At 42.5% G+C, this 17,709-nt stretch overlaps 1 protein-coding gene across 2 annotated transcripts in view; it reads right to left on the bottom strand.

Annotated features, from left to right (window-relative positions):
- Positions 1-17,344, bottom strand: part of gas7b (growth arrest-specific 7b) — a 340,981-nt gene extending 323,637 nt beyond the window's left edge. Inside the window, exon 1 of one of the 2 annotated variants that reach the window (XM_055653722.1) lies at positions 16,738-17,344. In XM_055653722.1, coding sequence (XP_055509697.1) covers positions 16,738-16,917 — 180 coding nt within the window. In that variant the 5' untranslated portion in view covers positions 16,918-17,344. The remainder of the gene's footprint in view (positions 1-16,737) is intronic. The other variant, XM_055653719.1, reaches the window with a different exon arrangement.
- Positions 17,345-17,709: the final 365 nt, after the last annotated feature.

The raw sequence follows: 17,709 nt of genomic DNA, 5'->3' as shown, positions 1-17,709 counted from the left end.
CTGAGCAAAAGTATAGATCATCCTTGAATTTCCTGAATGGCAGAGCAGGCATGATGAGCTGACTAGCCTACTTTTCCTTCCACTTTCGAATTATAAACAGTGGGTGAATAGCACTAGATCAAATCTCCAATAATATGAAACCAGAATAAGCAATCCTAAATATCACACTTGGTATAAACTCTTTATGGCTCTCATAAGACGTAAGAATTTATTCTGAGATGCTTTGTCTAGTCATATAGTGAATACAGTGAATACATCTAGTCTAGTCTAGTCTAGTCTCTAGTCATAGAGTCATATCGCGTGGAAACAGGCCCTTCAGCCCAATTGCCCACACCGGCCAACACCGGCTCCACTAATCCAACCTGCCTGCATTTGGCCCATATCCCTCTAAAACTGTCCTATCCATGAACCTGTCTAATTGTTTCTTAAATGTTGGGAAAGACCCTGCCTCAACGACCTCCTCCTTGCAGCGCGTTCCATACACCCACCGCCCTTTGTGTGAAAAAGCTACCCCTCAGATTTCTATTAAATGTTATCCCCTTCACCTTAAACCAATATCTTCTGGTCCTGAATTCCCCTGCTCTGTGTGTCTATTTTTTTTTTGATGAATGGATGTTATGGTCTAAATCCCAAACACTGCATGAGAGGAGAAACACACATATGCTAGGGATAATTAGACATCTTCCTTTAGGTCGATCAAATTAATCATCAAAGTCGTTCATTGTAGTAGCAGCCAGGTGTAAACCAGACTCATATGCAGCAGATACATGTCTCTCACACCCCCAACAGCTGATTACTTCACTTCAGAGCATAATTCTGCTTAATTTCTGGATTCTAGACTTGATCAGCCAGGAGAAGAACTGAATAGAGAAGAACAGGCACTTAGAAACTGAACACACCATGTGTTTCATTCCCAGGCATAAATTGTGCAAGTTAAAAGCTAAATTAAAAATGACACCTTCTATTTCCGGGTTCATCAGAACAAGTGAATCCGAGGTGTAAAAATAAATACACCAAATTCATCGGTTCCATCAGATCATAAAATATAATTTCAAGATGCTGTTCCTGTTCCAAAACAATGAAATGACAAAGTTTTTGCAAGATCATAAACTTCTAACTGAGAAACACAATGCAAAGCTTATTAATTAAATTGGGTGACCATGGAATATTCCCAGTGGGAATTGGAATATCAGATAACATGGTCCAATTATGTGGTGTTGGACAGGAAATTGAAACAAGAGTTTTGAATGAAAACCTCATTATGACAAATTGTAAATATAAAACCAGCAAACCTGGTCATTTCAGGGATGATATGTAAGAAAATTGATTGCATTAAGGGCTCAGCAGCAGGTCAACTACTCAGCTGGCCATTTATTAATCATAACTATTGACCATAAAGATGACAATGGATGTATTTCAGTCAAGTTCATGTTATAGTCTTGAACTTTTATAGCGAAGCCATGAAACACACTTGTTTTCCAGATACTTTGCTTCATGAGGTTGATCATAAAATGATCTAAAAATCCTTGGATTTTTGTTTTACGCTTGTGAGGTACAAACTTATTGCTGAATGGGTCATACTGTGTTGCAATACTTTGCTGGTTCCTAACATAGCCAAAGGCAAAGGCTTCTCTGTTCTTCCTGTGGTAAGCACATTATTCTGGCACTGGTTCAAGATGCATGCACCTTCGCACTGGAGAGAAAATGAGCTCCCTTCATTTAATATATTGTGAATCAAACCAAAATAGGTATCATTTCAAAATGAAAATTAAACTGGTTCCAAGAAAAATGCATGCAATTACAGGCATTCTTTAATGTCATGAAGTCTTTGCAAATAAGACAGCATACCAAGTTTTCACTTAAATATTTGAATGTCAATTTTCCACACTTCATCCTAAATTATTCACATTTGGATGAGGAAGCACCCCAATGTCCCAGACTGGAAGGAATGAAATGTGAAAAATATGCGAATCATTATGTGGAAGGTTTTTCGGATATTTTAAAATTCAAGCTCAATAGTTCCAATAGTTTGCATAGTTCCAAACAGCACTTTGTCTGAAGAAGGGTTTCGGCCCAAAATGTTGCCTATTTCCTTCGCACCATAGATGCTGCCTCACCCGCTGAGTTCCTTCAGCACTTTTGTCTACAGCACTTTAAGAAGCCTGCATTTGATCCAGGATTGGTAAATTCTAATTGCAAATTTCTTCTGAAAGAGCAAGTGCAAGCGAAGAACCTCAAGTAATTATCAAAAAATATGCAAAATAAAGTCATTTGTCAGATTACCAACCATGTCTCATTTTGAATCTTTTTGAAGACAGCCTACCTGCTGGATTAAGTGTTTTTATGTGTAGGAAGCACCAGAGACCCAGGTTTGATCATGACAATGGGTGCTACCTGTGTGGAGTTTGTATGTTCTCCCTGTGACTGCGTGGGTTTTCTCTGGGTGCTCTGGTTTCCTCCCACATTCCAAAGATGTGCAGGTTTGTAGATTCATTGCCTACTGTAAATTGCCCCTAGTGTGGAGGATGTGAAGGTGGTTGCCGGAGGTTGCAGGTAGTGGAAGCAGGTAGGGAGACTGACAAAAACCTCTGGGAACCGCACGGAAACCTTGGGTGGGGCGCAAAGTCTCCAGAGGTTTCCGTTCAGGTTTCCTAAGTGGGACAGGGGCATTACTGTACAAGGAATTATGGCATCCTTGGTATCCCAGATGGGGAATTCACATCAGGGGTGCTAAGCTGACCCGCACCCAGAAACATTTACAAATTAACATGAAACAGCCTGAATATTGTCAGCGTCATGCTAAAAATCCATTTTCAGTTGCGTAACACTGAAAGAGTCTGATGCAATTGAATTTCTGGGCACATGTTTTATAAACACGATGTTCTCTGCAGATGGTTGAAAAAACCCAGCCAGTTTACTTTGGGCTTGCTGCCAGCAACACATGACCCATATACTGCAACATCAGTTTGGCATCAATCAATATAAAAGTGTTTGATTCTTTGTAACTTGCTTCTGTTCTTTCCTCCTTGACTGACCAACTCCTCATGTCCACAGACAAAAAGACATCTTTGATTTCCTTCAGGGATGTTTTCTTCTGAGATTCGAGATCAGTGAAAAAGTCGAGTGTGTGAAGTGTGGTGAGAGAGGACCACGCAGAGAAAAAAATCACTTTACATTTTCAGAGCCAATTTTTAAAAAATCCAACATGCGTGGCTGAATGAATATGAGGATACACAGCAGATTAATTTGAAGCCAAATTTATTTTTAGGTGTTGCTTTTGGATCGAGTCTCAACTCTGAAAGCAGGAGTGCAAAATAAAAGTATCACTGCGCAAATCTTCTTTGGTTGAAAAAGATCCTTTAGGTTTCGCCTATTTAATGTCATTTATATGGAACGCCATCACTACTCCTTTCCTGTTGCAGAATGTGCCTGTTGCTTAATTGAATAATCCTGTGTCATAGCCTCAAGTCTCACTGGCAGCTCTTCTAGCTGTTGATCAACAGCGGCATTGAGTAATATGTCCTAGCTGATGTTCTAATCTTGCCGTTGACAATCCTACATCTGTATCCTCATCCCTTACAGCCATAGAGTCATCCAGCATGGAAACAGGCACTTTGGCTCAACTTGCCCACACCAACCAACCCCTCCACACTTGCCCACCTGCCCAGGTTTGCCCTCTAAGCCTTTCCTATCCATGTACCTGTTCAAATGTCTTTTAAATGTGGTTATAGTACCTGCCTCAACACCCTCCTCTGGCAGCTCGTTCCATATAGGGTGATTTCACGAAAGGTCACTGGGTCATAGGTCTGTACTTTGTACAGTGAGCAAACGCGATAATTCCCAATATTTTCTATCTTTATATCTGCACGGCCAACAACTTCCGCTGTTATTTTCCCTTCAGCTCTCTCTTCTCTTTACCTTCATTTTCCTTAATCTTTAGAACTCTAAAGCAGGATAACTGTGTCTCACTGTCATCCCGACTGGCACAGTTATTTACAGCGCAAAAACTAACCGTTTTTGCGGTTTTTAACAGGTGTGAAAGTACGCGTTTCTAGCATCAATAACATGTACTGGAAGTGACGTTTGTACCCCAGTTGGATTTTGCGGCTCCGTGCGTGAAGACCTATGACCCAGTGACCTTTCGTGAAATCACCCTATACTCTCTGTATGAAAAAGCTGCCCCCTCAGGTTCCTTTTAAATCTTTCCCCTCTCACCTAAATTATTAAATATTTCCCTTAACCCTTGCTACAGTATTACAGATTCACTGTGCACTGTTCTGGATGAAACTAAACAAAACATCCCAATATTCCTTTGAGGCCTTTAGCAGGTTCAGCACTTCTGTAAATCAACTACTTATTTCAGTGAAGTTGTCATTGGTATTAATATAAACAAGACAATTTTAGAAAACCAGCAGTCTTATCATCTTGGGAATGATTCCCTACGGCTGCGGTGCAATGCGTTACCAAAGTATTCATCAAAAACCATCTCCTGGAGGGTCCTATGTGTTAAGAGTTGTTCCATGGGCATGTATCACAGCTGCTCAGCTGGAGTAAGTTTTCCTCTGAATTGTATGTTTTAAAGTCAAATCATCTTCAGAGACTTGCACATGTACATGTGCTCTGCATTATCAAAGGAGCATCTAGTAAAGCATAGATGAAAAGATTCTGTACACACAAGGAACTGCAGATGCTTGTTTACAAAATAAGACAAAATAAGAGTATTGGAGTAAGTGGGTCATATAGAAGGTCTGGGGAAATGGATAGATGACGTTTCAGGTCGGGACCTTTCTTCAGGCTCAACATCAGAGATACTGCCTGACCCTCCGAGTTACTCCAGCACTTTGAGTCATTAAAACATTCTGTGGTCAAAGCAAAGCACCATTTCTCCTTGATCCAATACTGATCCCTCAACCAACATCACTGGAAATAGATTAGCTGGTCAGCATCATATTGTTTCCTGTGTTTGCAACATTAGGACCATGCCTTTTTGCTTCAGAATAACTCAACCAGTTGTGTATGGTTTTAGTGGCAGTTTGTAACTATGAAGGTTCTCCCTTGTTTCATCTTATGCCCAGGACTTGCGAAGAGAATGCCACGTGCTTGGAGGTGTACATAAGAACATAGCATCAAGTGAATGGTTGGAGCTCAAACAGTTCAGGGAATTTTAGTTTATAAATTAATTTCATGAAAGGCTTTGATATGGAACGTGGCATAGACTGGACAACAGGGAAGATCACTGCACGCACAGACCATGACTCAATACTCTTGAATGTTACTCAGTTACTGTATGAAGTCTATAAAATACAAAGCACTTCCACAAAAACATCCTTGCGGCAGTACCAAGGAGATTCCAAACTAGTTCACCAATTTTTATCATCCGATTATCAAATAATCTTTGGCATCACAAACCAGCAAACTAGGTGTCACCCTCAAACTTACTAACTAACCCATCTGCGTTTAATTCATTTATATATATAATGAACAGCAAAGGTCCCAGCACAGCCCTCCACCATAGCCCTCTGTCAGCCAGTTCTGAATTCAGATCACCAAGTCACTGTGAATCCCGGGCATCTTAATCTTCTGGATCAGCCTACTATGGGGGGCTTTATGAAATTCCTTACTAAAATACTTGCAGACAACATCCACCTCCATACCCTCATCGATCACCTTAGGCACTGCACAAAAAACCTGATCAAATTAGTGTCGCACTAGTGTACAACAGAAAATGTCAATTTGACTATATTGGCTGCAGAAGTTGTCTCAGATGCTAGGGGCAAATGTTGGAGAGCTTTAAGAAGAAACCAAAGTAGAGATTGATACAGGTTGCAGATGTTGCAGATCCTTCGCTCCATATCTGCTGCCTCACCCGCTGAGTTTCTCCAGCATTTTTGTCTACCTGTAACAATCTCTACTTTGGTTTCTTCTTAAAGCTCTCCATAGAAACATAGAAAATAGGTGCAGGAGTAGGCCATTCGGCCCTTCGAGCCTGCACCGCCATTCAATATGATCATGGCTGATCACCCAAATCAATATCCCATACCTGCCTTCTCTCCATACCCCCTGATCCCTTTAGCCACAAGGGTCACATCTAACTCCCTCTTAAATATCGCCAATGAACTGGCCTCAACTACCTTCTGTGGCAGAGAATTCCAGAGATTCACCACTCTCTGTGTAAAAAATGATTTTCTCATCTCGGTCCTAAAAGACTTCCCTCTTATCCTTAAACTGTGACCCCTTGTTCTGGACTTCCCCAACATCGGGAATAATCTTCCTGCATCTAGCCTGTCCAACCCCTTAAGAATTTTGTAAGTTTCTATAAGATCCCCCCTCAATCTTCTAAATTCTAGCATGTACAAGCCGAGTCTTTTGCCCCTATTTCCATGTTGCCTTGCTTCTTGGCTCCCTATCCAACTTTCGTAGCCACTGGCACTTTCAGCTTTTCTCCTGTTGTTTTGAAGTAACAAATTCATCTGCTCTCCTTCTCCCTACTAGGATCATCATGCTTGGTTTCAATTCGACCTTGATTGTTTGCAGCTTCGCTTGCCAGGTGGTGGCTACACTGTATTAGGCTGACATTAGTCATCCTGATCTCCAATGCTGTTTGTGTGGAGTTTGCATGTTCTCCCCAACACCCTTGTGGGTTTCCTGTAGATACTCCAGTTTCTTCCCACATGCCAAAGGTTGTTAGGTTAATTGACCACTGCAATTTGCCTCCAGTCAGTAGGTGAGCGGCAGAATCTGGGGAAGTTCATGGGAATGTGAGAAGATTAAAATTGGATAATTATAGGATTTGTGTAAATGGTGTTTGATATTCAGCACAGACGAGCCAGCATCCACACGGTGTAATATCATCTCTTTTTAAGGGAGCATATCAGTAATTTATGGGACCAATGGACTCATAAATCTCTCATTCATCTTCAGCTCCGACTCTGACAACAACACCTTTTTCCTTTTCTCATATATCAATCTGTTCTCTTTCCTCCCCCAGAACTTTGATGATACATTTGTCCACCCACGCCCCACACGTTCACCAATGGATTTCCCACATCCACTGCCCCCCATCATTGCTATTTCATTAGACCCCCTCCACCAGTCACAATCCAAACATCAGTGTCTGCAATCTCCGTGCTCCTCTCAACATTGCAGCTCTCCAATGGAAAACAACTGGGGCCAGAGCTCATAACAGAACATACTTTATAACAGTGGTATTTGGTACAACAATATATCAGGCATACCTCCCAGTACATTCACTTCTCTAGGCACACTGCTCCATAATAGAATCTTAATATACAACTGTATATTTTCCTCAAACAACTTCACTGGCTTCCCATCTCCCACCGGATCACCTACAAAATCCTGATCCTCACCTACAAAGCCCTCCACCATCTGCCCCCCCCATATCTCACCGACCTCCTCTCCCCCTACCATCCCTCACGGTCCCTCAGATCCACATCAGCCGGTCTCCTCTCCATCCACAAGTCCAACCTCCGCAGTTTTGGGGACAGAGCCTTCTCCAAGGCAGCTCCCAGGCTCTGGAACCCCCTCCCCCAACTGATCCGCAATTCCGTGTCCCTCACCATCTTCCAGTCCCGCCTCAAGACCCATCTCTTCATCTCTGCCTATCCTTAGCCCCACGTCCCCCTCCCTTTTCATCTGTGCATTAATTGCCTTATTATTGTGTTTTGTATTGAATTCTGTCTTTACTTTGTGTACTAGTCATGTCTCTTCTATTTATTTCATTCCCCTTACATGTTTTTCCTCTATCTGCTAAATTTTTGTAAGGTGTCCTTGAGACTCTTGAATGGCGCCCATAAATAACATTTATTATTATTAAATTTTCAGCATTTTATGAAAAAGAAAATCAATCAAAACCAGTGAACACCGGCAAAATACTTTCATCTGAGACTACATCCAAATCATTCACTACTTAAATGACACATTGAAAAGAAATGCAAGTTATATGATGTGAATCTACATCAATTAATTTTGTATTTGTAAATAAATGCAAAAAAAACCTGGTAAAACAGGCATTATAAATGCAGGTCTGCAGAGGTACCTACATTTCTCATGGACAAGAGTTGCTCCCGTTGGAAGTACTCGTCTTTTATTACTTGTACGAATGAAAATAATTACCTAATTATTGAATCATGTGAGACATGAAAGAGATAATCATGCCCTTTAGATATATATTTTTCAATCTCCATAATATTAGGGTGGAGGAAATCCAGGCACAAATTATTGCACAGCTTTATTTTACAGCGTGTGTAGATAGAGAGTGGAAAAATAAAATAACAAACTTCCCATGCAATCGCACTTTTTGTCGGATTGCCTTGCTGGTACTTCCGGAACTATCTAACGTATTGAACCGTTAACCCCCTACATTTTGGCATTAAGCCCAGGAACTTCATTCCTCTGTGGTCCACTGTTTTTGTTTCAAGTGTCACTTCTGAGTCAAACAGGAAACTCCATGTCCGAGAGCACATTCGAGCGGCCTGACTTGGCAATGATCTATAAATGACTGAAGGTCATAGGTGTAATGATTACTAAGCACTTTTAAGCTTTTTTTTCGCAGGACATATTTTCTAACATTCCATTTCCATTCAAAAGGTTTTACCACATCTAGATCCAAATCCATGTTCCCATCCTATTCTTCTCTGACAGTTGCACATGCCATTGAGCTAAATAACTGATTTGAAATGAACAGGTGCTTAAGCAATAGGCTGCTATCCCTGACTAGATTGTAGGTATTGAGCTGTATTGCTGTTGAAATCCAGGAGGGTGGGGAAAGTGGAGGGTCAGAAGACATCAAGTCAGGATAAGGCAATGGTGCAGATGATGGCCTCATCACAGGAAGCCAGATCCAAGTGGCTAGAGGGTCAGGAAGTAAGTGTGTGTCTGGGGGGAACTAGTCAGGGAATCAGTGAGAGCTGCAAAGAGGGTGAGAGGAGAAGGACATTTCTCATTGCACCGAGGGCTCTTGCATTATAAACCATTTAGAAAAGACCAAATGTATGCAAATGTATCTATCCGAATTAAAGAATATAATATAATTTTGACACATTCAGCTAACGTTCAGTTTGAAGAAGGGTTTTTTTCCAAAACATCACCTATTTCCTTCGCTCCATAGATGCTGCTGCACCCGCTGAGTTTCCCACATGCATTTTGTGTACCTTCGATTTAAGCATCTGCAGTTCCTTCTTGAACACTTCAGCTAACGTTTGGCTGGTTACCTGTGCACATGTTCACATGCATGTGTGGGCACACAGAATGGTGTGCTGCTTGGGCTGGTCTCCAATCACCCTACACCTCCATGCCATCCATGTCCTGTCAGAGGGATATGGGTCAAACATGGGCTAATGACAATCATTGAGGTCAGCATGTGGGTCAACATGGATGAGTTACAGCGAAGGGCCTGTTTCCGTGGAGTATACAAGACCAGGCTGTAGCTGCTGCTCAGCTTCTATCCTATATTAAAATTAGAGCACAAACACCTTCCACTTATCCATGAATGTAGAGGACTTTCACTCTCTCCCCCCCACTCCCTGATGGACATCTACACCTCCCGCTGCCTTAGCAGGGCAAAGAAGATCACCAAAGACAGCTCCCAAAAGCGTTTGGACTGGTTTGTTTCTGCCCTCTGGAAGGCGCTATAAGGTGCATCAACATCCAGGACAAACAGACATAGCTGCCCCGAGAATTATATCTACCATAAATTCAAATCCACACATGCATTTTGACTTACTGAAAACAAAAAAGCCCAACAGGACTTCCATCTGTATATATGTATGTAGCGCCGTAGAATTTGTGCACGGATCCCCCCATTCTCCCTTCTGGATTTTTCTGGACTGTTTTTGTGTAAAATTGTATGTATATAGAGTACCAGCTTTCAGTTTCACTCAACATGTATAGTGACAATAAAAGGCAGATCTACACTGAAACATACGTTTTGGCCAAAGAGAAGGTACACCTATTTCCTAAACAGTACAGAAACCATAGATACTGATGATCACTGAGCTTCTGAGAGCAGAAAGGTGTGTACCTTGGAAAGCATTGCAGTGTTGCTTGAACACTTCAGCTAAAGTAGGATGGATCAGCTGTTGTGCACGTGTTCACAGTTTTGTCATGAGTTATGGTGGAGGATGATCTGATCTACACATAAACCTTCTCTGGTAATTGCAGAAAACGATGGCATTGTTGCTGAACTAATGCATTTAGTACTCATGGCAAGCATAACAAATACTCGTGTGATTCAAAGCACTTATGTATAAAAATCAATTCAATCATTTGGTATTTCATACGATGAAATAATACACAGAATAAACAAGTAATACCGCTCTTTACACAATTGAACATATCACTATAAAGCAACATGTTTGCCAACATACCATCAGCAGCAGGTTTTATATTAGGAGAACAGTGTCTGGAGTAAATAAGATCAGAATCAAATGATGATGTCAAAATATGTTAATATTTTGGAGTTCAACTTTAATTGTTTAGAGAATATTTAAACACATTTTTTCCCGCAGAAGTCGAAGCAAAATCTATAATTGGATGGATTACGTGATCCTTGTACAAAGCTGTCTTGCTATCCACATTGTGTTACTGTGGTTATGTATTAATAGGTGACTACATGTAGGTTACTATTATGGGGCAGAAGCAATATACTGTTGGTACATCACTGCTGTGTCATAATAAGCCAAAAACCTTTATTAAATATGTTCAGGACAGGAGAAAAATGATAGTATTATTTCATGTGAAAATAAATTAGAAATAACAGCAGATTGCTGAAGCTCTCGACCTTCTGTGCCATCCAATAAGAACATTAGACGTTCTGGAAACATATTCTGGTATACTGAAGATGCACGGGATTCATGGAGACTAGGGTACATGGATTCAGTACTGGCTCACTCATAGACGACAGTGGGTTGTGGTGGAAGGACAATATTCAAGCTGTAGGTCCATTATCAATAGATCTCCACAGGGATCCAATCTGGGACCTCTGATGTTTGCGATGGTAGTTTTGGTTTGTAACTTTGCAGATGACACCAAAGTGGTGGTGTTGCAGACAGTCAAGACAGTCAGTGTTGCTGTCAAGGTATACAGCAACATGTAGATCAGCTACAGAAATGGAATGTGGAGTGTAATCCCAGTAAACATGAGGTTTAAAGGTCAAAGGTCAAAAAGGTCAAAAACTATATTTGCCATTTGTGCTTACACACATAGGAACTCTTGTGCGGTTGTTCAGAGAGTCAAGTCAAGTTAAAAAGACACACAGAAGACACATAATCTATAAAAACATATACTTCTCTAGAACTAAAAAGGAAAGAAAATGCCTAAAACCCTATATAAAGGGGAAAGTATCTGGTGGGCGGCGCGACTCTGGCCAGCAGCGGCCTCTGCAGTCTGTCCGCGTTTTATTATTTCTGTCTGTGTTTAAATTAGTTCTTGTTATTTTTTTTGCTGAAGCTCTCGACCTTCTGTGGGGGGGGGGGGGGGGGGGGGGGGGGGGGGGGGGGGAAACTTTTTTTAAAGCTCTCCCCCTCTGGACCCGACCTATTCTCGTCGGGTTTCCGTGTCGTTGGGGCCGCAACGAGATTCATGGAGACTAAGAAGCATGGACTCAGTACTGCTACACTCACCGTCGCAGTCGCGGGGCTGGCCGAGTCCGGAGCGGGTGGAGCGGTGGAGGAGCAAGCTGCTGGTGCTGCTACTACCAGAGTCGGAGGCTCCACAGGGATCCTGTGGACGGGGACCGGGAGCCCGCGGCTCCCTGGAGGGAGACCGCTTTTGGGCTCTCGTAACGGCGACTTCCCCCGCAGATGACACCAAAGCTGGTGGTGCGGGGCAGACAGTCTGCCCCCGCGCGTTGGAATGGCCAAGGTACTATGAGCGATGTAGATCAGCTACAGAAATGGAATGTGGAGTGTAATCCCAGTAAACATGAGGTTTAAAGGTCAAAGGTCAAAAAGGTCAAAAACTTTATTTGCTATTTGTGCTTACACACATAGGAACTCTTGTGCGGTTGTTCAGAGAGTCAAGTCAAGTTAAAAAGACACACAGAAGACACATAATCTATAAAAACATATACTTCTCTAGAACTAAAAAGGAAAGAAAATGCCCAAAACCCTATATAAAGGGGAAAGTGAGAGCATTGTAAATTACACAAACCCTATATAAAAAGTGTCGATTGCATTGTAAATTGCGCAGGCCCAGGAGACAATATAAAATAATGTGTGCTATGAGTTGTGGCTTGTGGCTTGTGCACTTTGAGAGGTCAAAATGAATGTATTGCATATATAGTAGGAGTCTGGAAGTTATGTTTCAGCTTTATAGGACTTTGGTTAGGTTGCATGTCCAGTATTTTGTGCAGTTCTTCTCACCCTATTAGAGGAATTATTTTTTTCCCAGAGTGAGGTCAAAGGTTAGATGGTATAGCTTTAACTTAGAGGGTAAAATTGTAAATGAGATGTGCGGGAAAAATATTTTTTACAGCGTGGTGGATGCCCAGAACATACTGCCTGGGGTGGTGTTGGCGTCTGGAGCAATAGTGGGATTTAAGAGGCTTTTAGATAGGCACATGAATGGAGGGCTCTAGATCACGTGTAGACAAAGATTAGTTTAATGTGGCATCAAACTCAGTTGGAATATTTTGAGATGATGGGTCTGTTCCTGTGCTCTGTTCAATGCTCCATCTTGGACGATCTGATCTTGGCTTCAGTTTCATTCTTTAATCTGGTTACTCTCTCCTATAGATCCAACTGTTTTATCCCTGCCTTGAATATATGAAACAATTCATCCTCCACTGCACTCTGTGCCACTGCCTGAAAGGATAAATTGCTCCTTATCTCCACCAAAAATGGTGTGTTTATTCTAAAACCAAGCCCCCGGTTTTAGATTCCTCCATGCAGGGAGAAATCTACTCATCAAAAAAACCACATCGTCCCACCAGAATCAGGCATGTTTCAGTAAAATCACATTTCATTCTTCTAGATTTCAACGAGTTCAAATTCACCTTGATAAGGATTTCCTCATATGACAATCTATTCATCCCACCAATCAGGCCAATTAACATTCTCTGAACTCTCTAGAAGAACATCCCCCCTCCCCCACACACAAAGAATATACCCCGATCTCACCAATATCTGAATAATTAGAGCAGCATTTCTTAAACTCATCCCTTTTGCAATATAGGCCAATATACTTATCGTCTTAGTCATGTGCAGTACCAATGCCAACACCCACATCTGCCCAGTGCATTTTTATAGTCTCTCTCGGTTTAAATAACATTCTATTTTTCTATTCTTCCTACCAACCTGGATAACCTTGAACTTCCCCACATTACACATTATCAGGCAATGTGTTACACACTTGCTTAACCCATCTGAATCCATTTACTGGTCTATTACAAACTTGGCTTTTTCTTGTATTGCAGCCATACAAGCTGAAGACACACTTGGCTTTCTTCGCCCATGTTATTACAATATGGTTGGGGGCCCAGCATTGATTTATTTGGTATCCATATAACCATATAACATATAACAATTACAGCACGGAAACAGGCCATCTCGGCCCTACAAGTCCGTGCTGGTTATATCTCACCAATCTGAAAACGATCCATTTATCCCAACATTCCATTTTCTAACAACTAACAAATCCTCCATCCATGTTTATATGAAATCCAAAATGACAAATTGTACTAAGAAATGGTTTTAATTCATCATCTACCTGCTAATTTATGGGAAGCATGTGTGCAGATTCAGTGGTAGTAACACATGTGTAGGGAACTCCATGACAGTAGCTTGAATTAAAGGTTGTTTCGTCCAATATTTTCTGAAGCAAATATTATGGTGTAAAAGGAATAGTCACAAGAATGCTGAGTGCATAATCAGTTTAAATAAGATCTAGGTCTTGTCAAAGACAGAGGTGCCATTGAGGATTTGATGTATTCTGTTAGCTGTATCAATCCAAAATAAACCAAACAGAATATTGAGAGAGAAGCAACACTGCCAGTCAGCAGTTTGCAGGAAATTCAACTGTGTAGCATTTTTAATCTTATTTTAGAATCAAAACACCATAACAACCATATTCAAGACATCTTGTGCTACTTGAATATACGGCCAAGTATTTCCTACTATGAGTCATCTTTGCAACCTCAACATAATTTTTGTGTTACCAATATGGATGGGCTCATTCTACATTCAGCGATCATTTTGCACCACTGTGGAAATACATGGTTGTTGGCCTTGCTTGCACGGAACACAAAGACCTTCAAGGTAAGTAGAATATACACCTGAATGCTTGGCAAGCTCTTCAGACAGAGTAGTGCAAAGATATTCCACACTACAGCAGTAATCACTGATGTCTGGGTGCTGCACAGTTCCTTAATCTGAATCCCTCACTGTAATTCTAACACAACAATTCAGAGATATTAATATTCTCCACCATGAATGAGGATTTTCCCTACGACCCACCCCAATTCCTTACCTAGATTACAAACTCTCCACACAGCACCCGAGGCATAGTGATAAACCTTTTCTCCCAGTTCCCAATGTAGATTATTGTTCCTTCCCCCAATCCTTGATATGGAACACCAGTCCTCTCTCACCCCCACTTCCCAGAAGCAGTATGCTAATTCTTCCAACAATCCCCGTCTTCCCCAGTCCTTCCCCCCAAATCCAATACAGAATGCCAGTCATTCCCCAATTGCTGATGGAGAATGTCTATCCTCTCCCCCACCCCACCTCACCTCACAACTGCTGACATGAAATGCAGGCCCTTCCACCAATCCCCGATGCAGAATGGTGGTCCCTTCCTCCTCACCCCCCCCCAATCCCAATTATTCTGCTGCGAATACCTTCCTCTTCCCAACCTTCCCCTCACACACCCCAGCCCAGCGGGGTCTGAAAGTGACCAATGACCCAGTATGTTGCTGCTGCTGCAGGCTTGGACCTTAATCTCAACTGGAACATAATGCATTGGGTTGGTTGGTGGCCCAAATATTTGAACACTCTTCTGCACTCCTTACTGCTAGTGGCCTAAGCCAAATGTCCACCTTAAAACTATATATATAAAATTGACGATGAGGATGTCCATTCTAATTGGAAAGAAACTAAGATACGAAAAGAGAAGTCAGACCTGGATGGGGAAGATCATGTGATAAATCCTCCAGGATAACCAGGGATGGCCAAGCAGGCAAAGGTTAATTACTGATATAGGTTAATCGAGTTTTAATTAGAAAAGCTAACGCTAAGCATGCATCTCACGCCCTTAATTAATGATCTCCTGGTTAAAAAATCCTTCAAATCCAGAAATGCAACTGGTCGGATGATCCAGGTTAAGCGGCTGTTGCATACTTGGTATTTTCAGGATAACATTTTGGAACAGAAGAGACATTTTAACTTATACTAAATGAGAATTATTTCAATCTGATCATAGTTTTCATTGAATGGTTAACCTTATTTTAGTTTTCAAAACCAATCTATGTTTTGCATTTTGATGAACTGCTGTGCAAATTCATAAAATCAAGAACTACAGCTATATGGAAATTAGGGTTTTGCTAACATTAACACACACACATGTACATACATAAATGTGTGTGTGTGCATAATTGTGTGTGTGTGCGTATACATAAATTTGTGTGCGTCTAAAAAATTATCTAAACCCTCGGGAACTAACCCAAAATGTCAACATTAAGAATATTCCCGATGTTGGGGAATTCCAGAACTAGGGGTCACAGTTTAAGGATAAGAGGGAAGTCTTTTATGACAGAGATGAGAAAATATTTTTTTACACAGAGAGTGGTGAATCTGTGGAATTCTCTGCCACAGAAGGTAGTTGAGGCCAGTTCATTGGCTATATTTAAGAGGGAGTTAGATGTGGCCCTTGTGGCTAAAGGGATCAGGGGGTATGGAGAGAAGGCAGGGACAGGATACTGAGTTGGATGATCAGCCATGATCATATCGAATGGCGGTGCAGGCTCGAAGGGCCGAATGGCCTACTCCATCTATTTTCTATGTCTATGTAACATTGAATCTACATACAGGGGTGATGTTTCTTTCCCGACTTTCTTAATCAAAGTGTTGAAAATTAAGTGCTGAGTTCCCCCCCCCCCCCCCCCCCTCCGCATTGACACCTTGAGCCCAGGCCGAGCCCCGGCGTGGGACAAAAAGGACTGGGACAAACATGCCGCTGGGTGTGGGCTGGACACCAAGATGTTTACGCGCGTTGCCCTCTAGCGGAATGTGACAAGCGGGCGGCCGAGGCAGGAACTGGCCAGATTCCCCCACAACTAACACTGCCACACAACAATTCCAGAAGAGGCAGGGAGTCAGTAAATCATCTTCATTCCCAACTCCACCTTCAAACCGTGACAACTTCCTTTACAATGGGCTCACTCACTGTGCAAACTTTAAATAAACGATTCTCCAATAATATTGCCCAAGATCCCCACAATAATGTCAGAATTTCCGGACCGTTGAACCGATGTTTACTCCGTATCTTTGCATCATCAGAGCCGTGCTCGTGTTGCTGTGTCTATCGCGAGGCACACGAGCACAACCCAGCTCTCTCAAGTCTCACAATTACATTAAAACAGCGCTCAAATCCCCGGTGGCCACATCTGGCCAGCCTGCAACTCGAGTCACGGGTCCTGCCCCGTCCTGCAGCGATTCACAAGTGAGGAGTGAGAGTGGGGAGAGTAAGGGGGGGGGAGTGTGGGGGCATTTCTGCCTGGCTTACCTCTAGAATCTCCACGTAACTAGCAGGGAACCATCCCCTGACACCGTCCTTCTCGCCTTCCCACCATCCGCCGTTCAGCACCTGTAACACCTTGATAATCTCCCCAGCCTCGAACTTCAGTCCGTGCTGGTGTTGGTCTCCGGAAAACGCGTACAAAGTTTTGCACAGAACTCCGGCCATGGCAACAGCCTCGACTTTCCTCCCCCTTAATTTTGTCACCAGTGAAAAGCTGAAGTGAAGAACGGTGGGAGCAGGGTCGCTTCCTTCCTTCCTTCCTTCTCCTCCTCCTCCCGGGGTGGATCCGATGCTAGAGACGGGACTCCCTCATTGTTTGTTCCATCTGTGACTCAATGTTTGGTTCATGACGAAACGGGACGGGTAGGACTCGGGGCGGGCGAGAACGAGAGAGAGGGGGAGAGTGCCGGCGCTCCGGTGTGCTCTCGGTCAGATCCAGCGCCCCGGCTAGCGTGCACTGCGGGCCGCTGCAGTTCTGAATGGTGGCGCTTTGAGGGGAAGGAAACGGAGCGATGGCTCAGCCTCAGCTGCTGTGATTAATTCCAGTGCGTTGGGGGATCGCGGCGTGCGCTCGCTTTATGTAAACAAAGCAACATTACCAATCACATTGAGCACAAATAGCAGCCGCACTGCCGTGTCTTTCACGTCTTAGGGTTTTATTGGCTTTCCCGGAATTTTATTTTGATGAATATTAATTTCATCTTTAATAATTTTAGTTTCCTTAATAATCACATTCGGGCTCGGCTGGAATGGTTGTGGCTTTTGTTGAAAAAGTGGTAAATTATTTATCCAATCCGTCCCTTATCCTACACAATCCCAGTCCTGTCTTCAGTGAGTGAAATGCGTGGTTTCTGCCCCCTGCTCACGTGGAGATGTGTTCACTTATCTGCGACCCCACGCGTGAAGCGTTACTGCAGGAACTTCGTTTTAATGATAGGACAGACAGACTCCTCTTTG

Source organism: Leucoraja erinacea, chromosome 23 (assembly GCF_028641065.1).
Source record: "Leucoraja erinacea ecotype New England chromosome 23, Leri_hhj_1, whole genome shotgun sequence".
Taxonomy (NCBI): domain Eukaryota; kingdom Metazoa; phylum Chordata; class Chondrichthyes; order Rajiformes; family Rajidae; genus Leucoraja; species Leucoraja erinaceus.
The sequence above is the reverse complement of the archived record's forward strand: the minus strand, read 5'-3'. Positions and strand labels throughout refer to the sequence as shown.